The sequence below is a fragment of the Leopardus geoffroyi genome, chromosome A2, assembly GCF_018350155.1.
Source record: "Leopardus geoffroyi isolate Oge1 chromosome A2, O.geoffroyi_Oge1_pat1.0, whole genome shotgun sequence".
In the NCBI taxonomy this organism is placed as follows: domain Eukaryota; kingdom Metazoa; phylum Chordata; class Mammalia; order Carnivora; family Felidae; genus Leopardus; species Leopardus geoffroyi.
The window spans coordinates 53,721,190-53,747,392 of record NC_059331.1 but is presented as its reverse complement, the minus strand read 5'-3'; the positions used below and the strand labels follow the sequence as shown (position 1 = coordinate 53,747,392).

Genomic DNA, 26,203 nt, shown 5'->3' with positions numbered 1-26,203 from the left:
CCCATGTGGTGGCACAGTTGTGTGTTTTTGTGACCATTTCCCCTTGAGGGCCCAGACTGTCATATTCATTTATATCTCTAGCACTTAGTTGTGCTCTGTGGGTGGTTGCTGAATGCAAGAATGAATAAATGGATGATTCCCTGCTATATGTTATTATGCTAAAGGTAGCATTCTACCATAAACACATTTCCATCTGAATACTTAGTGAATTTCATTTACAACTGGCTAGAGGAGAGACTGCTGTGTACCCCTGAGTCTCAAATTCATATTCACTTCAGTTGACCCTATATAAGCTCTATCACTAACTAATACAGGTATTGTGTTTGGGGGGGTGGAGTGGCTCCTTTGTGGTCTCTGACTTAGAGGGGAAGAGAATCTTAACTCTCAGTTAGGATGCTTTTAAATTAAATTAGCCTATATCCATTTGGTAAATCTATCCTCTGCCCATGACCTCTTCAAACAGAAATCTTAAAACAATCACCACTTTTTGGTCAAAAATCTTGTCTATCTACTCACTCTTTCCCATTCTTTTTATAGTTCCACAGGGATGGGCCATGAATGGTTGCTCACATTCTTATCACAGTCCCCCACCCTTCTGCCCCAGATTGTTTAGGTCCCACAGGATATGACCTCATTACTTATTGTATTCTCTTTCTCAGCACTGATCACAGTAATTATCTACAATGTTTTCTTGTCTCCCTTATGTAATCTCCATGAAGGCAGGAATCCTGCTCAGTATCATATCCTCCGCACTCAGTATAATGTCCAGCACATGCTAAGTCTTTGTGTAATATATACTGAAATAAAACAGGAAAAAAACCCCACAAACCCCTGAGAACCAGATAGCAGATTCCTTTCAAAATCCTTTTCTGTGAAGCCAGTCCCATCATTTGCTTCCCTGTACTATATTTATTACTTTTTTTATCAGCAGTTCTCAGTTGAGAAGTATCGAACCGAGGGGAGGCAGGGCATATTAGAATCACTCGATAACTTCTAAAATTATGTATCTTCCATGGAAAATGGTGTTGATACGCCATCCCTCCTCCCAATGAGGAGTGTATAAAAAACCTGGTGTTTCGGACAGTTTAGGAAAAGCTTCTCAAATAATGGGCTGCTGTTGCATTCCTATATTAGCTCAGGTAGCAAACTAATACTGTACTTCTATATTGGTTTACGTTGGTTATTCTACTAGAATCTATGGGTACTGAGTTTTCTCATCTTTGCTCCTGGGTGCAATACACATGGTAGGTATACAAAAAAAATGCTTGATGAATTAAACTTTAAAGTATCAAGTTTAAAAACAGGAAGTTTGTTGGGAATGCAAGCTGGTGCAGCCACTCTGGAAAACAGTATGGAGGTTCCTCAAAAAACTAAAAATAGAACTACTGTACGACCCAGCAATTGCACTACTAGTCATTTATCCAAGGGATACAGGTGTGCTGTTTGGAAGGGGCACATGCACCCCCATGTTTATAGCAGCACTATCAACAATAGCCAAAGTATGGAAAGAGCCCAAATGTCCATCGATGGATGAATGAATAAAGAAGATGTGGTACATATATATACACAATGGAGTATTACTCAACAATCAAAAGAATGAAATCTTGCCATTTGCAACTACGTGGATGGAACTGGAGGGTATTATGCTAAGTGAAATTAGTCAGTCAGAGAGAGACAAAAATCATGACTTCTCTCATATGAGGACTTTAAGAGACAAAACAGATGAACATAAGGGAAGGGAAACAAAAATAATATAAAAACAGGGAGGGGACAAAACAGAAGAGACTCATAAATATGGAGAACAAACAGGGTTACGGGAGGGGTTGTGGGAGGGGGGATGGGCTAAAAATTATGGCATATTGAAGGGAGAAGAGGTTTAGTGTAAAGCGTGGAGACAACCCAAATTCTCTAACAAAACAGAGTGGCTGGAATCACCAACAATCTGTGGCTCTTTATGTAACAGAGTGCACAGTGCCATCTCTTTACACAATGAATAATTACTGACTATCTACTGTGAGCGCAACATTGTTCTAGGCTCTGGTTAAATTTTTACAGGTAATAAAGTATAAATATACACTGAAGTTTACACATCTAGGAAAGTACTTTTTTTCCTAAAAGGTAATCCAAAAAGTTAATTTAAAATAAACAAACAGCCAAAAGGGAGTGGGAGGTAAAGACTTCCAGTTATGGGATGAATAAGTCACAGAGATGAAAGGTACAGCATGGGGAATATAGTCAATGGTACTGTAATAGCATTGTATGGTGACAGATGGTAGCTACACTGTGGGGAGCACAGCATAACACATAGAGATGTTGAATCACTATGTTGTATACCTGAAACTAATGTAACATGGTGTGCCTACTATATTTCAATTAAAAAAAATTATAAAATAGGGGCTCCTGGGTGGCTCAGTCGGTTGAGCATCCGACTGCGGCTCAGGTCATGATCTCGTGCTTCATGAGTTCGAGCCCCGCGTTGGGCTCTGTGCTGATAGCTCAGAGCCTGGAGCCTGCTTTGGATTCTGTGTCTCCCTCTCTCTCTCTGCCCCTCCCCTGCTCGTGCTCTCTCTCAAAAATAAACATTAAAAAATTTAAAAAAATAATAAAATAAAATTTCTGTTAGGAAGAGCCCAGCCAAACATAGCCACCTATTATATTTGCTAATCTTGGTTTTCTGTAACATAATAAAAACAGCCAAAAAAAAGCTTCTGAAAATTAATTTAGAATTAGGACATATTAAGGCAAAAAGCCTTCTGCTACGATCTAAATAATATGTGAATTTTTAGAAGTCAAAGTTCTCCCAAAAGGCTAGCTCTTATGAACAAGTTTTCCGTATCATTAAATGCTCATTAAATGTGCTCATGCTGCACATTAGATTCAATTAACTATTAATGCAACTAATCAGATAGGTGATTTTAGCATTTTTATATACCAGAGGTTCAATAAAACAGATAAAAAACACATTCTATTTGGTGAAACTAAATTTGCATAAAACATGGAAATCTGAAGTTGTAGAGGAAATACCATTTTTTATTTGTATGCATTTTTTAAAAATTTTTTTTAATGTTTATTTTTGAGACAGAGAGAGACAGAGCATGAATGGGGGAGGGTCAGAGAGAGAGGGAGACACAGAATCCGAAACAGGCTCCAGGCTCTGAGCGGTCAGCACAGAGCCCGACGCAGGGCTTGAACTCACGGACCGCGAGATCATGACCTGAGCTAAAGTTGGAGGCTTAACTGACTGAGCCACCCAGGCGCCCTTATTTGTATGCATTTTTTAAGGGAGAAACTCAATTTTATTTTGTTGCTTTTGAGTCCTATGTAATAATATCTATCTACCGCACGTGAGGTGGTGAGATAAGGCACAGAAAGTGCTCAGCATAGCACGTGGCACATAGTAATGCTTAATAAACCCAGCTTTTGTTACTTGTGGATGAAGTGGTCTAAGTCAACCATGTTTACTGTGGACTATAGACCAGACTACAGATATCATTTTGTAGTCAGGGACACAGACCTAGATTCTTACCCATAGATACAGAACAAATCCTGAAAACCTATTCTATCTATGTATATCTCTATCTCTCTGTCTTTAACTTGTTTAAGGAATGGTGTACTAATTCTTAAACCTCAGTTTCTACCCATTGGGTAGAGCATCTGAAAACCAAGAAGAGGGAGGAATTCTCCCTTTGGATTGCTGTTTCCAATAAGACTGAAATTCGTGCTTAAGAAATAGAAAACGAAAGTTCTGGGTTGGGGACCAGAAATATAAAGGCTGAGTGTGCCCATATAAAAGTATATTTTTCCACATCTTCCACTATTGCTTCAAAGACCGAGGAAAATGCTCCATGTGTTCCTATGAGTCACTGAGGGAGTACTCTTGGCCTCTCTGAAAGACAATGAAATTAACACTACACTTCAAGTAGTCAGGAAGTCAACTTTCTAGTTTCAGCTCAGTGAAAAACTATCCAAGTGGCTTAACTTCTTTGGTTTTCAACTGGTTTATCTATAAAATGAGGGACTTGGAAAAGAAGACCTCTAAAATTTCCTTCTTTTAGCTCTAAGTTTAGCTATAAAATTCTATAAATCCTGACGACATATAATGTTGCAGAACATACTACAATCTTTCTTTCTTTTAAGCAATTTTTATCTAGTCCCTGAAACCCTGAAGAAAAAAAAAAAAAAAAGACACATTATGTCTGTTTTAAAGACCTAGCACCTGACAAACAGCAACTTCCAAAATACTGGCATTCAGTGTCATATAATTAATCACCTACAGAGAATTCATATTGCTTGGTTTTAAAAAAAATCTGTCAGTATCAGCATCAGTATGCAGCCTTCAGGAAGGAGAGGTTTGTAGAGACTCAGTTTCTGGTGAAAGTGTATTAGGTTGCCTTTATATAATACACTTTTACTGAACTGAATGCAGTTCACTGCTACCATATAACAGATTCAGTACTGTGTATTTAGTGCTGATTTACTGAACACATGCAGTATTTAGATACCCTGCTCTTTGGATCTCGGTATAGTGCTAAGAAACAATATTTCTTAATGACAGTTAATAACACGCTTTTAAAACACCTATCTAATTGTAGGAGCATACAAGACAAATGTTACTTAATTTTAAACATTAAAGCGGTTTTCAAAATAATAAATCAGAAAACAGAAGAATGAATTGAGTTGTACTAAAAGTATTTTTGTCTGTCAACATCTAAGGGGTGAATTGGCAATCATACTAGGCTTTTGAGAATTGGTAAGGCTATGTCTCATGGTCAATTTTAACATTTATTTTGTAAAAGTCTTATGTAAATAAGACATATAATACTATTGCTTTTAATAGGTCTGTTGCCAATAAGTTATGTTTTTCTACCCTTCTCTTTTTTTTTTTAATGTTTATTTATTTCTGAAACAGAGAGAGACAGAGTATGAGTGAGGGAGGGTCAGAGAGAGAGGGAGACACAGAATCTGAAGCAGGCTCCAGGCTCCAAGATGTCAGCACAGACCCCCACGCAGGGCTTGAACTCACAAACCGTGAGATCATGACCTGAGCCGAAGTCGGATGCTCAACCGACTGAGCCACCCAGGCGCCCCTCTACCTCTCTTTCTTGAGAAAAAACTTGTGCATTCTGAGGTTGCGCAGAAAGCACTGCCAGAGCAATCTAATAACTATCATTTTCTTGCTCCTCTAAGTAAAACACAGAGCAGCTTTAGCACTAATATGAAGTGATTTTTATTCAGGGGTAACATTTTCAAACTATCTGCAGAGGACATGTAAACATTTGTCTAGGTTTCTTCGCAAAGCAGAGATGGGCAAAACACCCCTGGCCTTACCTGACCCACTGATTCCCTGAAGTCTTACCTGAGATCACTGAATTCACTCAATGAACACCTGTTTGATGCAAGACACTGTGCTAGACAGACTGGACTGGGGGAACAGGAGGACAGGACATCTCTAGTAGGGGAGAGCCTATATATACACAGGTTATTCTCTCTCATGTACCTCTCTTCACTAGCTCCTTCCTTTCCACCTAAGCGGATGTTAAGATTCTAACCCTGGTTATAATCTCTTCAGTCCATCTTTCCTCCACCACTGAAACTACCGAAAGAGTAGTCTTTCTTCCTTGCCTGCATTTGTTACTACTTACCTCCCAACCTACTGCAATCTTGCTTACGCCTCATTTAAATTTCCAAAACTTTGCTCTTAAAAGTCCCCATTGCTTTTTCTCACAGCCAGATCTAGGGGCCTCTTCGGAGTTCTTGTTTCTGCTTGAGCACTCCAGCATTCACTCTCCCAGCTTTTGCTACTGTTGACCTTCTTCACCCTGTGACTTTAAAATGTTCTCATTGTGGTTTCTGCTTTTCTGGTTCTCCTATCTTTCTGCCTATGTTCCAGACCTTTATGATGGCCCCTCTTCCTTCCCTTATATTCTGTTGTTCCTAATTCATTCTTCTAGCTCACAAAATGTGCTCATAACTCCTGCCCTCTCTTTTCCTGAGATCTGGACTCTTAGTTTTCTCTTGTTTCTATATTCCTTTATATATGGATGCTGGATATCCTGTAAGACCCTCAAATGCAACTTTAAAAATGAATTTTTGTTCTTCCCCTCCAGTTTCCTTTCCCTGTTTCCCTTTCTTAGTTAATTCATTCTATCACCTGACTAGATACCCCGAACAATTTTTGATGACCCCTCTTTCCCTCAGACACTTGCATTCACTGGTCACTGCTCTGGTATTTTTCACAATTTAATTTCTTCTCACTAACCCTTCCCACTGTCTTGGTTCAGAATATTGCATTTGTCTTCTTATGAATTTCCCTGTTTCTCTAACTTATCCTTTTTACAGCTGTCAGTAGTTTAGATTTGGGCAGTGTAGATCTGATCACTCCCTTGCTTTACAAAGCAGAGTGTGGGTGTCACAAGAAAGGTTTAAAACACAGAGGGGGAATTAGAAAGTCTTACAGAAGAGAAGGCATTTGAATGGGGCCTTGAATGCCTGGTAGGATTGTGACAGGGAGCCAAAGGACATAATAAGCAGAGGGAAAAGGAGGTGGAAGCTAGCTTGTAGGTAGCCACGAATGCCATGTGGGTCTCAGCACAAGCTACCATGTGCATCAGGACCTCTCCCATTGTTATATTTTCTGAAAATTAACATTTGGATAATTTTTCCTTTATATTACAAAGAAGACTTAAAAAAAAAACCCAAATATTAAAATTTAAACTTATTTGCCATTCAGGCTTTTCTTTTTTACAAGGAAGGAGAGAACTGACTTGTAAAATGCTGAGTGCCACAAATATCTGTGAAACCCTTTTTCTGGATTTTTATGAAGCTGCTGAGAAATTATTTTTAAAGTTGTCAGCATTTTTTTTAAATAACAGAAAAAAAACCCATACATTATATAATAGGATGTCCTAATCAGTAAAGCTAAAGCTTCACTAATTTTTACATTTATGAAAAGCATAATTTTCATTCAAATCTCACTGGCATAGGGAAAACCTAACTGAATGACTCATAAGTAAGTCAATTCTTCTCTACTTCACATTATTTTTTAAAAAGTAACAGCCTATACTTATAATTTTATTATTTAGTTCATACATGAAAAGCAGCTCCAAATACGAAATATTCACTACTCAAAATTTATTTTTATCTTATCTTATCTTAATTTTATTTTAGAGAGGACAAGCAGGGGAGAGGGGAAGAAGGGGTGGGGAGAGAGAGAGGGAAAGACAGAAAGGAAGGCAGATATCCTAAGCAGGCTCCATGCTCAACGAGGAGCCCAACACGGGGCGTGATCTCACAAATGTGAGATCATGACTTGAGTCGAAATCCAGAGTCAGACACTTAACCGACTAAGCCACCCAGGAACTCCAGTAGTCAAAATTCTTAATGAATAAATTATCTTATCAAAAATAAAGAAGTCAAGGGGCGCCTGGATGGCTCAGTCGGTTGGGTGTCTGACTTCAGCTCACGTCATGATCTCATGGTTTGTGGGTTTGAGCCCCGCGTTGGAATCTGTGCTAACAGCTCGGAGCCCAGAGCCTGCTTCGGATTCTGTGTCTCTCTCTGTCCCTCCTCCGCTCACATGCTCTCTCTCAAAATAAATAAATTAAAAAAAAAAAAAAGGAGTCACATTTTAAAAATATGATTCATGTCAGGGATCTTGCCAACAGAATTTTAAAACAAAAATTATACTAAGAAAAACTATAAAAGTTTAAGTGTCCATTTGACTGAAGAAATATTAATCTATGTGAGCATTTTTATCAAGAATCTGTAGACACCAGCTTCACTAATTCAACATGTAAAACAAGAAGCAGGTTATGCTATGATCACTTGGTAAGTCACATGCACCTCTGGGTAGCCTAGGAAGCTGGGTCTTTATTTCTGCTTTACTTTCATTTGGAGCTTTCCTCTAAAGGTGTCTGGACAGGGTATTGAACTGATTGTGCCAAGCATGACTCACAAAGACTGGGGAGCCATCAGTGGAACTGGCCCATGATCTAGAAATGATGGTATGTTAAATGACCAAAACAATTGCAACACGTGTTTATCCTGATCACTACAGAAAAATAAAAACTTTGCTCCCAAAGCACTTCAGTCCAACGCTTGGGTATTTTTCCTACCCAGTGCTGAAAACAGATTATCTGAGAAACAACTAGGTTCCCAAGTGTAAGAATTCTGAAATCCTCCTGTCCTTCTACGATGTTTAGGCTACATGTCACAATCAAAATGGAAGTTCCATCTAAGATGGAACCATACACCCTTAACCAAATATACCATCTATGTTCTTTAGCCTGGACTGCTCTAGATTTGTACTCTGGGGCTACATTGTTATGTGATCATCAGATGTAATGCCTTAAATTGCTGAGCAATTGATCAGAACATCTAGATGACCTGATTCAAGCATATGAATTATATTTTTATGGCAACAAAACATATAGGTGGAAACTTTTAAATTCATGTCAGATACCTACATATTTGAGAAGATGGTGACACTGTCTATAATATATGGACTAGCTTAATGAAAAGTGAAAACTTCGGTGAGGTAGGTTGTCTGACTTATGCAGAATCATAGAACTTTCAAAGTGGAAAGGATTAGCAACCCTTGTTTCAGTGATTTTCCAACAATGTTGCCCAGGGCCCTGAGGGTTCCTTGAAGGTTACTTATAGAAGCCTCCTTTAAAGCTGGGAGTGGTGGCTAATGGGCAACCTAATTGCACCGAATGGATTAAACAGACACCAAAGAGCAGAAACACAAGTAATAGAGAATGGAGTACATTTACTTCGGGGGATGTTCATCTCTTCTTGTGTGTACTGAAAGCAGCAAGGTGCCGATTTGGTACAACACTATAAGCCTCTTGATAAATTGGGTGGGTTATTATAGTGAGGTCCACTCACAGGAAACATTAATATAATAACAAAATAATTTTAGATAGTTACTACAACCTCCTAGAAAACTTTGTATTTGGAAATGTTTCCTTTCTCAGGATAACAGGCAAAACTATTCAAAACCTCGTTGTTGGCTTTCCCTTCTTGTGCTTTGATCAAATGTTTTCCATACAGCAAACACATTCCTATGAACACTTCTTAGAAGGGATTTTCTCAGTCACTGCTGCAATCTTGTAAACGTTGAACTGCGTAAGTCTAATGCTAGAACATTAATTCTTTTTTTTTTTTTTTTGTCTTTGCAAGAAGAATTAACTGAATACTCCCTATCAAGATTGCTCTTCTCTTGGGGTGACTCAGTTGGTTGAGCATCTGACTTCAGCTCAGGTCATGATCTCACAATTCATGATTTCGAGCCCCATGTCAGGTTCTGTGCTGACAGTTCACAGCCTGGACCCTGCTTTGGATTCTCCCCCCGCCCCCCCCCCTCTCTCTCTCTGCCCCTCCTACACTCATGCTCTGTCTCTCTCAAAAATAAACATTAAAAAGAAAAGATTGCTCTTCTCTCTAAACAGAATATTCTAATCACCATATAAAGTCAAATGATGACTTTATTATTAGGTTTATGATGGTTTTCTTTGAATTTTCTGGGAAGAGAAAATTATACCATCAATACTGTATAGGTTGGGCTTTAAATGTTGTTTGCCTATTAACAAGCAAAAGGAGGCATATTTCATGTGAATGTGTGCAAGCAACAGGAAATACATGTTACATCAATATGTGAAGTGACAAATTTAAAGGACAAAAAATAAATAGCATGAAAAGCAGAACTGGCATGCTTTTCTAGGCAGTCTTAGTAATAATGATTTCAAAGTCAAAGATTTCACCATAAAGATAAAATAAATGTATTGCAACTTGACTGCATCATCTAAAATATAACCCTTGACTTGAAATGAAAGAAAATTGATGGAATTAAACCAGTAAATTATTTTTGCAATCAATGACTGCAGTTGTATACTGCTACACAGCAGATGTAATCAACTGTGAGGAAATTTGGACCAAATTTCCACTCTGTCCAGTATAGCTGACAGATTTCTTCATAATACATTCTTGCCTTCAGAGGAAATGGCCCATATTAATTATAAAAATATAATTTCGTAAACTATTTTTAAAGAGTAGGATATCAACCAATTAGCTATTCTCAAATACTTTTAAGATTTCTGCTGTGAAAACCAAACATCTGCGTGATGGAATAAAACTAATTTTCACAGATGCTTTGGAGCCTTAACATATGAAGATTGACTTCAAATGTTATCTTCTTACCAGATTAGAGACCGGTGAAGGCAAAAGAAAGAAAAAAAATAGAATATCCAGTGAAACAAGACTTCAGATTTTATTTGAACACTTTGGCATTTTAGATTTCTTGAGCCCATAATGAATTTTGAAAGAACAAATACTTGACAAATATAATACTATAAAGTTACTATCAAATTTGTTTTGTGATTTTGTTAACACCAATCAGAGCTAAATGGAAATCAAGAACTACTTCTTCAAATAGGCCTATCTTCCGTGATTTTACTGAGTTAGTTCTACAACTCATGAAAACAAAGGACTTCTACATTCTTTCTCTTAAGTCAACACTCAAAATCATAAGCTTGATTTTAGATACAGGTTTATAAAATAGAAATTTTTATTTTCTTATGATTCTATGGACACTGAAGTTTTGTGGGAGCTTAAAATCTTTGCTTTATCCACAAGCCTGTATGCTCTTTGAAGTCAAGGGTACTGCTATATATATACTCATCTTTGCACAGCAAAGAGGAAAAAAAGGATATACTCTAGATTCTGATATTCCACTTAAAGTTCCACAGCCAGAAACCTGCAGTTTTCTCAAAGCAGAAAGAAACTACTGATATACACAAAAATAATGCCATTTTTAATGCTATTAAAGCAACATAAAAAATGAATCACAATCATTACATTTATTTGGAAATACTACAGTTATTTCTTATCACTTCTCATATTTTCAAGTCTTCTCTCCCATCATGGCAGATGCCAAACCACTGAAAGAAAGATTGCACACTAAGAGCCTAAACCTCACCTGAAATGAGAAATGCTTTATCAGCATATAATATTCTGAAATCTGGAATTTTGTGGAAAACTGTCCACATTTTCAGCAATGGCCCTACAGGCTACTTATCTGGCAGCCATAATGAGAACAGTTAAATATGTGTGCTAAGTGTTCACTTACCATTATGAGACATCCCCACAGCAAGGCATTTCTGAAACCGACAGTACTGACATTTATTTCTACTTTTTTTGTGGATACGACAGTTAAGGTCACACCTATCATAAATGAGCTTCAATCTGATTGTCCTCCGGAAGAATCCCTGCAAAGGGATATGGAAAAAAGAAAGCAAATTTTAAGTCTTTATGATACATGGAAGCAGCAACATTTGGCTAAAGGCACTGGCCTAGGTATCAGCAAAGGAAGGTTCTGTCACTGGTGACTTCAGACAAGTCATGTAACTGCCACAAGATCTCCAGTGTCCTTCTTTAGCTCTGAGACAGTGACCATATCCAACTGATGTCATTCAATGTATCTTGGCTCTACATTTGAGTTTCAGCACACTCTAAGAAGTGCTCTGGATTTAATGTAATGCAAATAAAACACCATGTAATCAGTTCAGTTTCTCTGCAAATCCTTCCAACAGCATGCCCCAGCCTTTATTATTGTGCTAAGCCATTTGGCAAAGTTATAATCATTTCATTCTAAAACATGATCAGGGCCAATAAAAATCCACATGTGGACAATTTTTTAGAATTCTCTATGTTTCATAATTTCCTACAGAATCGGTTTCATTTACTTATGCGATTGAAAGAGTGCTCCATAACTGTTGTAGCCTACACACAAAAAAGATTATAGGAAAGAACAAGAGAAGTAATAAACAAATCCTTAGACAACGGACTGCCATCTCAAAACAGCAAATAGGTCAATTTGAGGCTAATTGAATTCTGCTGTATTTATATTTTTTTGAAAGACCTAAAAGAAATTCTAATTGGAAATGTTTGCTAATAACTCCATTTTTTTGTTGTTGTTGTCAGAGTGTTCTTATTAGCTTCTATTGTTCTCATCTCCATGAAACTCAGTTCTTAACTCTTTCAAATTTATCTGGCCCCATTTCGTGCAAAAACCCCTGAACTAGTATGGATTCTGCTGCTGACACACATTTTCACTTTCTCTGAATTTGCATCTTGAACTCCAGACAAGTTTCTACTGCTTACCAGGCATGTCACTTGGAAATGTAACAGCTACCTGAAACCCAGCATGTCCAACCCTGAAACTCGGGTCTTACCCTGCAAACTCACTTCTGGAGGCTTTCACCATTTCGGTTGGTACAAACACCCTCCCAGTCTCTGATGCCAAACTCTTTGAAATCACTCCTGACTTTTTTCTCTCACATGGAAAGACCTTCCTCTAAATATACACTTGCTTACTCGTCTCACTGCCTTCAAGCTTGCTAACATGTCAACTTCTCAATGAGGCTTATATGCCCTATTTAATACTGTGGCCAGTCTCTGCCCCCACCTCTCTTTTGGAACCTCTGGTTTTCTTCACAGGGCTCTAGTTTCTGTTTTGTTTTGTTATTTTCTAGTAACAGGACTTTCTAACATACCATATAATTTACTTATTATATTTTAAGTGTTTATTTTCCACCCATCCCCCACTGCCTAATTAAAATTGTGAGCTTCATGGGGAGTCACTGGATATGACCTAAATACAACAACAGTCTTCTAATAAAATCTGTTGATCGAATATGTGCGTCACTTAACTTCCTTTCTGGGCCATCTCTGATATTTTTTGATCCTAAACCATGACTGAGATATCACAAGGCCATTGGTATACTCTTTTCCTTTTCTGTTATCTTATTAAATGTAATATTAATTACTAACATGTACAAAATATATGTAATTATAAAACATAATAAGATAATTATTAGACATGAGCCCATAGCCCAAGATTTAAAATCACGACTGGAATAGTTATGTATTTTTCCCCTATCCAACTCCTGCACTCTGTTTCCCCTGGGCAAAGTAATCATTATTCTCAATTTTGTATTTATTATTTTCTTGACTTTTAAGAAAATACAGTTTTACCACACTATGTAAAATTGAAAAATACACTGCTTAGTTATGCTTGTTTGGGGGCTTTATTAAATGGTATACTTCATACAGTATTTTGGGAGTTTTATTTTTTAAAATTTAGTATTAGATTTCTAAAATGTATCTACTTTCTTGTGAAAAGCTATGATTTATTCATTTTCACAATTTCATAATATTCCATTCTATGACTATTTCACAATTTATTAACATCTTTTCATGTGTTTTTAAAAATATTTTATCATTTTTTCTTTAAGAAGGCTCCTATCTTCTCACATTGATGGATGTTTAAATTGTTGCAAATATTTTGCTATTATAAACAGTGCTTCTATAAATATTCTTGTAAATGTTTTATGATGCACATGTACAAGAGTTACCTAGGGGTGAAGTTTTTGGATTGTACAGAGGTGAATGATAAATTTTACAAGATCATACCAAATTGTTTTTCAGAGTGAAAATATCAACTTCCATTCCCTCCACCAATTGGTATTGTCAGACTTTTAAAAAATTTTTTTAATGTTTATTTATTTTTGAAGGACAGAGCATGAGCTGTTGAGGGACAAAGAGAGAGAGAAACCAAAGCAGGCTCCAGGCTCTGAGCCATCAGCACAGAGCCCAAGGTGGGGTTGGAACCCATAAGGCATGAGATCATGACCTGAGCTGAAGTCGGACACCCAACTGACATGATGGAGCCACCCAGGCGCTCCTGTCAGACCTCTTAATATTTCACAATGTATAACAGAATCTAAGTGTGATCTTAATTTGTATTTTCCTGATTCTTTATTTCCTAGTTTTTAATTGGATTGTCTCTTCCTTAATACTGAATTTTAGAAATTTTTTATATATTCTAAGACACTAATCTGTTGTCTGATATGTTGCAAATATATTCTGCTTTCTATGTTGTACCATCTTTGAAATTTACTATTTCAGTCTCTTGTTGTTGTTGTTTTTACTATTTATTTATTTTGAGAGAGAGAGCATGGACATGAGTGCACATGAGCAGGGAAGGGGCAGAAAAAGCATGGAGCCCGACATGGGGTTTGAACTCACAGACCATGAGATCAAGATCTGAGCGAAATCAAGAGTCAGAGGCTTAAACCCCCTCAGTATCATGTTTGTTTGTTTGTTTGTTTTTAACCTGTAAATGTTTTCATTTCACTCTCATTGTTAAAAGATTATAGAATACTCAGTTATCTTCACTTGGAGTTCCATGATTGCTGCTGGGGAGGGGTCTACTGTTAACTGACTCTAAAGTGTTTTTTTTCTTTTCTCATTGGTTGCTTTTATATATTCTCTTAGTTTTTAGTATTCTGCAGTTTTACTGCAGTGTGTCTCAGCATGCGTTTCTTTTCATTTATTTTCTTGGACATGTTTTCTGCATCATGATTTCACTTGTTTATCAGTTCTGACATTAATTAGCTAAGTGTTAGACCTTCTTATTCTAGCTTTCCATATTTCTCAACTTCTCCTTTCTAGTTTCCATCTTTTTGTCATACTAATATTGATTATAAAAGTAAACATCAAAGCAATCAAATAAAACAACAAAAAATATATAATTACAATGAAAAAAAAGGGAAACATTTCTTACCAAAGTTCACCAGTGATAAGAGTTCTGTACATTACTCTTCTATTGATTAGTAAAGAAGGCATATTTTTAATATTCAAAGATTCTATGAATCTTTCAAGAACTAAGAGGCTTCAATTTTTAGCAGGTTCTGGATAGCACATATTCTTTAAGGCACTGTGGTTCTCATTCTCAGTAATTTCTTTACATTTATCTTCCAGTTCACTAATCCTTTCTTCTATTGTGTACAATATGCTCATTAACCCCTCCGCTGAATTTTTATTTCGATAATTATATTTTTCACTTTAGAAGTTTCACTTCACTAAACATACTGATTTATTTTCAAATCTGCCTAGTTGTTCCTGACAAGTCTACTCTTGCTTGTTCATTGGGGTGATTCTGCCCTTTTTCTTGAAACAATTCATACACAGTTTTTTTCTCTATCAGGCATCCCAATTATCATTATCTGCTTTCCTTGTATAGGGGTGGAGGGGTCTAAATCTGTTTTTGTTTATTTTTGATAAATGTTATTCAAGGTGATCGACTTCTTAATATGCTTACTGGTATTTTGAACTTGTATATTGACCTCAAACTGTGGGAATCCTACAGGGTCTAAATTGAGAAGTCTTTCCTCCAAAAAGAATTTGCAGATGCTTCTGTTAGAAGCCAGGGGCTCCAGTGACTTGTGACTATTTCAGATTCCCTTGAGAAAGCTGGCTCAATTCAAAAGCCCCAGACTCAGCTCCCTCTCACTGATGGCTCTGGATACTGCTATAGGCAACTGTCTTTGGTGCAATGCTGCACCTCCTATGGGCACCTATCACAAGAGAAACCCTGCCCCAGTAAGTGTGCCTGCAGGTCATGGCTCAAGACCTAGGGGTTTTTTTTTGTTTGTTTTGCCCTTGTTGGTTAGGAGAAGTTTTCCCTACCTCTTGTGAGATCAGCAATATCTCAAAGAATAGGTACATATATAGACCTATACATAGATCTGTTAGAACTTGAAGCCTCCTTAATTCTCAAATTAAGGTTCTAAGGACCTCTGAATATTAAAAAAGGTATTTTTTTCACATTAAATTTTTTTTTAATGTTTATTTATTTTTGAGAGAGAGAGAGAGAGACAGAGTGCAAGTGGGAGAGGGGAAGAAAGAGGAGACACAGAATCTGAAGCAAGATCCAGGCTCTGGGCTGTCAACACAGAGCCCAAGACGCAGCTTGAACCCACAAACTATGAAATCATGACCTGAGCCGAAGTCAGATGCTTATCCAACTGAGCCATCCAGGCGCCCCATTTTTTTCACATTTTAACAGAAGGCTAATGTACAGAACTATTCTCATGAAAAGATGTTGGTGGGAAATTTTGTTTGGATTTTTGCCATTGTGATCATATATGTTTTATGCTATTCCTTGAGTGCTTTTTAAAATTTTCACTTTTAAAAACTGATCCTCGTGGTTGAACATACTGCTTAGCTAGCTTAAATGGGCAGGTTCCAGAGTATTCAGTTATCTGGCATGGCTGGAAAGGAAGGTGTTTTTGATGAGAGAATTATGTTACTTACAATGCAAAGTTTTGTTTTGACTCATACGATATCTTTCAATGTGTATCATATTATTTTTGTGATGATTTGGGGTCTTTCAATGTTAAAGGAAAATAATCCTGAATATTATTTATGTACTGTACATGTACATAAAACCATAAACTAAAAATATACACAAATTCAGCACACAGCTTAGGAGTTGCTTTGGTGTATATATTATTCAATAGCCAAAGGTTCTTTTTTATCTAAGTCTGCAATATTAATAACCAAGAATCTGTCACTATTCCACTTTAATCCAAGCCCAATTCTGTTTATTCCTGTTTGAATTTTGGCAGGGATCACTAATATAAACCTGTTCCATTGACAATGTAAAACTGTTTCAGATGACCCACTAACATCTATCATAAGCAATACTAGAACTATTCTTTTTTTTTTTTTTAATGTTTATTTATTTTTGAGACAGAGACAGACAGAGCATGAGCAGGGGAGGAGCAGAGAGAGAGGGAGACACACAATTCGAAGCAGGCTCCAAGCTCCGAGCTGTCAGCACAGAGCCTGATGTGGGGCCCAAACCCACAAACTGCAATATCATGACCTGAGCTGAAGTCGGAGGCCTAACCGACTGAGCCACCCAGGCACCCCAGACTATTCTTTTCAATTCATAAACTAGTCTGCAGGTTTATGGTTAACTGTATTCTAATCATGGGCACATGCTACATTCTGCTGAAATGGCAAATGTTAAACTGCCAAAGTACCCTTTACAAAATACAGGTGAGTCAAACACATTTGTTTGTTCACTTTCCTGGCTTTTTGTTGAGTATTGTTGATAAGCTAGGAAGATATCTTTGATTACTGATAGCCACTGATCTAAATTAGCTGCATTCAGACTGCGGCAGCAATTCTGTTTAATTCCACAGCAGCAAAGAATGAGTATTTCTTCAGCCTCAATGCCTTATAACAGTGGTTCTCAAACTTGCTGGTCTTAGGACCCCTTTACTCTCTTAAAAATTATTGAGGACCCCATGAGCTTTTGTTTATGTGGTTATATCTACTGATACTTGTCAGACTAGCAATTAAAACTGAAAAATTGTTATGTACAAGAACATAACAGGCAAACATTCCATTAGCCACCAAAGCTATATTACTATTCCATGTCATGTAGTTTCTGGAACACTCCACTTACACTCCTGAGAGAGTGAGAGTGAAAATGGTAAATGACAACTGAGAATTGTTATAAAAGTAGTTTCAACCTCACAGGTGCCTTGAAAAGGTCTTAGGGAATCCACAGGCTTCCAGAACACACTTTGAGAACTACTGACTTATATGTGGAGAAGCCAAATTATATTATTCCACTAACATTTCTTTTTACTCTTATCTTTAAAATGAGTAGATATTGGGGCGCCTGGGTGGCTCAGTCGGTTAAGCGTCCGACTTCGGCTCAGGTCATGATCTCGCGGTCCGGTCCGTGAGTTCGAGCCCCGCATCGGGCTCTGTGCTGACAGCTCAGAGCCTGGAGCCTGTTTCAGATTCTGTGTTTCCCTCTTTCTCTGACCCTCCCCTGTTCATGCTCTCTCTCTCTCTCTGTCTCAAAAATAAATAAACGTTAAAAAAAATTAAAAAAATAAAATAAAATAAAGTAAAATGAGTAGATATCTATTTTGCCTTCCAAGGTTAGCATAACCTTCTTTGCATTTTAGTCTCAGAAGTCTGTAATCCAGGGTCTTCTTTGGATTTTATTAAGTGTTCATTCTCCATCTCTGCCTTAGGACCCTTTCTGTTCCTAATTTGATGGCATTTGAACTTTGTCCTTCTCCTTCTTGCTATTTTTCTTCTTTGCTTGCTTTTACTTTGTAAGTTTTGTGCCCTCAGGACTTAGTTTTTATTACTGTAACCAACTACTGTCTTTCAATTTTTAGCTGTTATCAGTAATGGCCACTGCCCACAAATACTGACATGATGGAACTATTTGCTTAAACGTTCTCGTTTTCTAAGCCTATAAAAAGCAGTAATATATGGAGGAAACTTAACCAATCACACTGTTTTTATTTACCAATGTTAATTACCAAGATGACCAAACAGAATGGTTTCTTCAGGTGTTTCTCAGAATTCGGCAACAATTTGCTCCAAAATTATATAAATCTAACACAATAAAATGACATGTTTTCACTAGTCACTGCAATCTTAAATAACTGACCACACCTAATGATTTCATTCATCACAGATATTTTAGTTTGGTTTCAATCACACAATGAATACTTATTAGTGTTTTAAATGAAAGCATCTCTCTGCCAATAGTATTTCAAAAAGTCATTTTGGAATTTTAGACCTTAGAGATGAATAAGACCTTGGATAAGTAATTCAACCAAGTCATTTTACACATGAGGTGACTGAGGGTTTATATGATTGGCTAGTAACTCTGGACAGGTGGCTGGGTGACTACAACCTTGTCTCTTTTCACTTTATTAGGTTGCCTTTAGAAAAATAAACTGAATTAAAGAGATTTTAGAGATCATCTAATTCAACCCCATCATTTTATAGATGCAAAAACTTAGGCAGAATGTGGTTAAAAAAAAGCATCTTATACAATATCTGGTGCATAGTAGATATTCAATAAATATTAAGTTCTGTTTTGGCTTAGGAACCCAGATGTTCTAACACCAGTTAGGAACCCAGATGTTCTAACACCTACCTAACTGCTGTTGTACACTTTTATTCTGAATAAAAACCCCAACTGAGGTTTGAATAGGATCTTACATAAGCAGTGTTTATTTTATAAGGTAAATATTTATGAACAATTTATTCTGAACCTTAGGGTATATAACAAATAGTATTTTTTACTATTTTATTCACTGAGTATATTAAAATTATTTTAAAAGATTACTTACTAAAATATGAGTTGGTTAAGAATTTCTTAATAATTGGGCAGAATATTAATAAATATTTGAGCTTTCCAAAATACACTTTTCACAAAGAAGGGACTTGAGGAAAAACAGTATGTCTCTTCCAAAACAGTTCTATCTTTTTGCCTGTCCATCATACATGTCTCAGACCAATGTGAAATAAGAAAACACAGAGCACTGGTTAAGGAATCGTAAGATATATATTCTAGTTAGCCCTAGTTCTGCCACTTCCTAGTGGATGACCATGGGTGGGTTTCTACATCTGTAAGGTGGCCATAAATAAGCTCAACCTCACGGGACTGTTCTAGGTATCAAATAAACGTATCTATCTATCTATCTATCTAATCTATCAAGCCTTACATACACAAAATATCACTTGGAATAGTGGGGAAAAAAAACAAAACTAGAGGATTCAGAAAATCTGGGTTCTGGGTCACCTCATTGCTATCTTGCCATGACATACTGAACAACTCATTTATTATTTTTTTTAATCTGCAAGATGCAAGGGTTGAACTAGATCAGTGGCTCAAGGACCAGTTTGGAGAGAAGGAAGTGAGGCAAAGCAGCACTGCTTTCACTGATTTTCTTAGGTTTTCAAATGTATCATTTGAAGAATGGGTTTTACCAAAACAAAAGTTTGACAATTTTATCTCATTTCCTTGCTGTGTGTTCACAACAAGAAATGAAATAAGAAGTAAACTGTCAGAAAATTTTTTGAAAAAAAAAAAAAAAATTTTTTTTTTTTTTTTTTTTTTTTACCTTGCATCCTTCACATGCATGAACTCCATAGTGAAACCCAGAAGCTTTATCTCCACAGACACGGCATTCAATTGCCATGAGGGAGTTGGAAGGCTCTTCATGAGGCTTACTGTACAGCTGAGTCTTTTCAGAATAATAAGGTGGGGATGCAGGCTCCACTTTGATTGCACCTGTGTACAGAAAAATGTGAGCAGATAATTATCACATGACAAACTGCTAAAAAGGCACTATGGCAAGTCTCCCTTATTGCCATGTTTATTATTTAAGCGTAGAAACATTATGGAACATGAAAACAAAACACAGGAAAAAGTAGGCTTTGTAACCACAGGCAAGTCACAACACCTCTGAGCTTCACCTGTAAAAATAAAATGGGGAAGGGTATTAGGTCTGTGGTTCTATGACCCTTCAATACCTGGTAGTACTAAAGCTCTGACAGACACCACATATTATCTGAGACCATTTAGGTTATTTTGTTACACAATGTGCTGTATTTGGCATTCATCACAATATTAAATTATATATTTTATTTATTTAAAAAAATTTAATGTTTATTCATGAGAGAGAAGGAGACAGAGTGTGAGCAGGGGAGGGTCAGAGAGAGGGGGAGACACAGACTCTGAAGCAGGCTCCAGGCTCTGCGCTGTCAGCACAGAGCTCCACATGGGGCTTGAACCCATGAACTGTGAGATCATGACCTGAGCCCAAGTCAGACGCTTAACCCCCTGAGCTGCCCAGGTGCTCCTATATTTTTATTTAAATATTGCATTTAGGAAGTATTTTTAAACCACTCTTGTCAAAGAAACACAGAAGCAACCAATGCTGTGGAAAAGGTACTGGAATGCCCAGCTTGAAGGTACATGAAAAATAAGAGACCAGGTTTTCCAACAATATTGTGTTAGAAAAGGTGGTTTGTAAAATAATTTTTGATAGAGAGTGAGAGAACCCATGGCAAGTAAGCACTACCTTTCTGCTGGGTAGGATCAGGCCTATTAAATTTCCATATTAGGCTCTAACTGAAATATATATTGCATGCAAATATAACGAAGTATGTTATTTATCTTTTTGAAAAAAACTAGAAATACAGGAAGTTCTTATTGTCAAGTAATGGTTGCCAATTACACGGAGGTGGCTTTGGAAAACGAGCATTATCAGCACATGAAGATAAAATCAAGGAAATAGCATCATAGAAATTCATTTTATCTTGAAAACTGCAGTTTTGGTTTGTCTTGAGTCTGATGTTTTGACATGAATTTAGTTAATGGCAGGAAGATTTATCAATAGACTACAATGGCGAAATTTAAATTTGTGCAGAGAAACAGGTTTCAGTATAAGTTACTCAAACTGCAGAATTAGGAAAAATGGACAACTTTGCAATTTAGTGATCATAAGTTATATAAAGTAGCAAACTGTTACTTATTAACTTAAGCAGCCAAAAGAATTCAAAGTTTGGGTGATGGACTCTTAGCCTGAGATAAACCTGGCAATGTAATCATGCTGGAAAATGCTCCTACGAAGGAAAGAAACAAGAAATAAGGAAAGGAAAAGGGAAGGAAGGAGGGGAAAAAAGAATAATCTGGGGATTTACACACTACCTTTCTTTTTGGTATACTGTAAATACCTAACATTTCAGAGATAAATGGATGAATAAATGAATGGTATATATTTTCTATAGAGTTTTAGTCTCTGGAGCATTTATTCCAGTGTTGAGAGGTTAGAACGATTTTAGTCTTAGCCATCTGAAAAGTGAAAATAAACATCATACTTTGGTACTCTTGGAGCTTCAGGTCATACTTATAATCAGCAACCATTGGGTCTGCTCTTGCGAATGGAAGGTCTTCATAGTGTGGAGTGGAAATGCTGGAGAAATCCACAGTGGTGAAGGGCTTGATGTCAAAAGAATGAGAGTGGTCATCCATTACGGAGAGATCCACGGAGCTGATTCCAAAGTTGGTGGGCCAAAATGGCATCTCTGTGTCAACCATGGTAATTTCTGAAATGGAAAGAAGAACAGCTATGGAGTTAGTCCTGAAGAGCAGAGCAATCTTCTAAAAAGATATACAGGAAGGGAACTTAAAGGTTCTTTGGTTCAGTGATCTCATCTAGGTTACCGTAATGAGAGAAGAACACATAACCACCTTCTGAGTGCTGTCCAGGCTGTTTTACTAAAGGAAAGAAGCCATCCCTTACCAGGATTATCACTCACAGTAGTGAACCCTAGAATAGTATCAATGTGGTCAGCGTGCCCATGTGAATGTCCCACAAACAGTCCTGCTCTCGTTATCTCCTAAAGAAGATCATCAAATCAAGTATGCTAATGATTTTTATTATTTATTAATGTTTTTGTTAATGATTTTTTAAAAGGCATAAAGTTCTGGGACAGTTTTACTTTCTCGAAGTTAGAGATCCTAAATATTTTTCTCTTCAGGATAAAAATTTTGCTCCCCTATTTGTGTTTATAATGGTCTTGTGTGACAGAAAATTTGGCACATTAAATTTAGGTAAAAATTTATTCCTTAACTGCATTGCAAGAATAATTTCATTCTTAAACTTTTATTTTTTAATTTTAGAGAAGAAAGGAGAGTGCACAGGCAGAGGAGAGGGGCTGAGGGAGAGAGAGAGAATCTCAAGCAGACTCTGTGCTCAGTGTGAAGCCCGAGACATGGCTCAATCCCATGACCCTGGGATCATGACTTGAGCTAAAATCAAGAACTGGACACTCAACCAACTGGGCCACTTAGGTGCCTCAAGAATAATTTTATTCTTTTAATTTTTTTTAATGATTATTTATTTTTGAGAGAGAGACAGAGAGACAGAGTATAAGCAGGAAGGGGAAGAGAGAGAGGGAGACAGACTCTGAAGCAGGCTCCAGGCTCTGAGCTGTCAGCACAGAGATCACAACTCTGAGATCTCTGAGAACTCACAAACTGTGAGATCATGACCTGAGCCAAAGTCGGACGCTCAACCAACTGAGCCATGCAGGCGCCCCAAGAATAATTTTATTCTTAAAGTTAATTCAAAAATGAATCTTTTTAAGAAGGGAATATCCCTCTATGAGAACTTCCTCAAATATTTATCTTTTCTGTGCATACAGTTTTCCTTAAAGAGGAGAAAGTGTTCTTCATATTGAGAATGGAAAGGTTAGAGCTATGTGGAAACATATCTGATTATAAATGAGTCAATGTCAAAATGAGAATCTAGCCCAGCATTAATTTTAAACCACTCTCAAACCAAAACCACAACAAAACAAAAACAGAAACAAGAAAACATATAAAAGACAAAGGTAAAAACACTTATATGGATTCTAAGACCGCAAAATAACTTGTTTCATCAATTGCCTGCTGAGGATGATACATGCCACCTACATTTTTCAAAATATGATTTGCGGCCACAGTGAGTGAAATCCCTGAGGGATTTTAGTTCTTAGTATTTAATGTTGACTTGTGAGGCACCAGAGTGTGTGGACTTTAAACCTTTATGCAGTAGGAACCTCTCTGGGTATTTATTTATGTAGATATTCAGACATGTGAACCCAAATGGTACCTAATGGGTCCTTGGTTGTCCTGAAACCAGTTTGCTCTTCAAAGTGGTGCCAAAAAAGGCAGTCACTGAGTATTTTAACTGGTAACTTTTTGGTCAAAAACACTAGTGAAAAGCTGTGTGAACTTGGGACCGCTGACATTGGAGACAAAGAAATGAACTGTTCACAAACCCGAGAGCTCCTGAAATCACAGGCTTATGTGTCTTATTTGTAGTCATATCTCTATCACCTAGCAATGGGCCTGGCTCATACTAGGTGCTCATATTAAATACCAAATGGATTGATGAGGTGGCTGTGTGATGAGGCGGCTGTGAAATTTTAGCAGAACAAGGCAGGGAAGGGGGAGAAGCGAACTAATATTTATTGAAGTACTTCACATATACCAGACACATTCTATCGCTGATTCCATGTAACCCAAGATCTTATCCCCACTTTATAGATTAACCAGACCAGAGAAGTAAAGTGACTTTCCCAGTGTCCAATAGATGGTAAACAGAGGATTCAAACTCAAGATGGACCCAGGATCCTATTCTGTATATAATCTCTTCATTCTCTCATTGATGAAAACAGTTTATGGAGGAAGGGCTACTCTCCTAGGGGTATCTGTCAGGGGGCCTCTTGGTTTTTTTCCCAGCAAGCAGAGAGCTAAGGAATTTACTCTCAAAGGCTGACTCTTGCATGAGGTTAAAGATTCCAGCTGCGGTCTTCATGAGGAAAACAAAGTGCCTTGAAAACACAAATAAGGAGACTGTCCTATGAATGTGCTTCAGTGGTTCCAAGAGGACTCATTAGGCACCGTGTGGGTTCACATGTCTGAATATCTACATAAATAAGTACCCAAACAACCCTGTTATCTGAGTCACAGTATAAACACTACACAAGAAGAGGAATGTGTATTGGTGATAGCTTAAAGGTCATGCTGGGTCTCAATGACATCCAGAAAAACATTTATGCTCAAAATGACAAGGGCACCCATCAAACTGTGCCCTCTGTTTCACAATTCATTTAAACCTAACTAACCCAGGTCACTCCACTTACTTTGCCCTTCTCCTCAGCAAGCTTATTTTACATTTCTCTATCTCCTTTTCTGGGTATAACTTACTTTCCTATCAAAATATACCTCTTTTGTCTCAATTTTAATATCCATGAAAGTGGGTTTATCAACTATTTCTCATGTCTGCTGCAAAGTTCATCTGCAAACAAAATAAAGGTTGACTGAGTTAAAGGCAGTGTATAAGCATCTATATGAATACTGGGAAATAAAAATAAGGATGCAAAAAAAAAATCTATGTTGCAAGAATAATTGGTTGCTATGACTTCAATAACGCCCTGTCAACCAAAGCCATGCTTCTTAATACAGGAATCATACTCCAAGGGGTCACTTAATTTATTGAAAAATTTGGGGGAATATTTTAATGTTAAAATAGACATTTATGTATAAACAAATAGAATGAAAAATTCATGTGATTTTAAAGATGTAATATCTAACTTAAAAATTGGTACCTGTAGTACATTTCATGGCCAAAAGAATGCTGTTTTAAAAAAAATAGCTTTGGGGCACCTGGATGGCACAGTTGGTTAAGTGATTAAACCTCCCACTCTTGATTTTGGCTCAGGTCATGACCTCACATGAGATCAAGCCCTGAATCTGTCAGCGTAGAGCCTGCTTAGGATTCTCTTTCTCCCTCTTTCTCTCTCTCTCTGCCCCTCCCCTGCTTGCTCGCTCTCTCTCAAAATAAATAAATAAATAAACATTAAAAAATAAAAATAGCCTTTATTTTTATTTATTTTTTTATTTTTTAGAGAAGAGAGTGTGGGAATGCGAATGGGGGTAGGGGGGTGGGTGGGGGAGGAGCAGAGGGAGAGTGAGAGAATTTTAAGCAGGCTCCTTGCTCAGCATGGAGCTAGATACGAGGCTTGATCCCATGACCCTGGGATCATGACCTGAGCTAAAATCAAGAGTTGGATGCTCAACTGACTGAGCCACCCAAGGGCCCCCAAAATAGCCTTTATTTTTAAAATCAGTTTTAGGTTTACTTAAAAGTTGAGCAGAAAATACAGAGTTCCCATATACTTTTATTCCCCTCCTCACTTTCCCTGACCCCTGAAACACACACAATTTCCCCTATTATTAACTTGCATTTCCCTTGTTATTAACACATGGCAGTAGTGTGGTATGCTTGTCACAAAATTGATGAGCCAAAATTGACACATTATTATCAACTAAAGTCCATAGTTTGCATTCCAGTTCATTCTTCGTGTTGTACATTCTGCTATTTTGACAAATGCATAATGCCATGTATCCATCATCACAGAAGCACACTGAATAGCTTCACTGCCCTAAACATTCCCTGTGCTCCACCTCGTCATCCCTCCCTTTTCCCACTCCCCCTGCCCCACCCCAGAATGCTACACTTTTTCTGTCCTCTTCTAGTAAGGGCATATTAGTTGAAATGCAGGAGAAGTTCTGACCTTCATACATTGTATTTAATAAGTTAAATGTCTAACATGGCATTCAAGGCCCCTCCCCCCACCCCGACAGAGTCCTAACTTACTTATTTTCCACTAGTGATCCCAAACCCCATTTCCATTCTTGGCATACTCTCTACTTAGGCATATCACATTATTTGTGCAGGTTAAACATGCTGCACATTTCCTAGTCTGCTCATCTTTGTTCATGCCAAGGCTGCTGTATTTTCTTCCTATTCCCCATCACTACAAGTCACAATCCCTCTGTCTTTCCCACAGTGGGAAATCCCATAGTATCCAAATGCTACATTTTTCAGGAAACCTCCCATGAAGTCTCCAACTTAAAAATTCTTTGCATCCCTACAGCTCTTTGTACCTCCTTTTTAATTCTGATATAATT

General features: G+C 37.3%; 1 protein-coding gene across 5 annotated transcripts in view; it reads right to left on the bottom strand.

Moving 5' to 3' along the window:
- PPARG (peroxisome proliferator activated receptor gamma) overlaps positions 1 to 26,203 on the bottom strand; it is a 136,739-nt gene that overhangs the window by 28,140 nt on the left and 82,396 nt on the right. For 4 of the 5 annotated variants that reach the window (XM_045493833.1, XM_045493834.1, XM_045493832.1 and 1 more), the window contains 3 exons: positions 21,559 to 21,786; positions 19,797 to 19,966; positions 11,129 to 11,267 (listed from right to left, as the gene is read on the bottom strand). In XM_045493833.1, the coding sequence (XP_045349789.1) occupies positions 11,129 to 11,267; positions 19,797 to 19,966; positions 21,559 to 21,778 (529 nt within the window). In that variant the 5' untranslated portion in view covers positions 21,779 to 21,786. Of the gene's footprint in view, positions 1 to 11,128; positions 11,268 to 19,796; positions 19,967 to 21,558; positions 21,787 to 26,203 lie in introns of those variants that run through there. The other variant, XM_045493835.1, reaches the window with a different exon arrangement.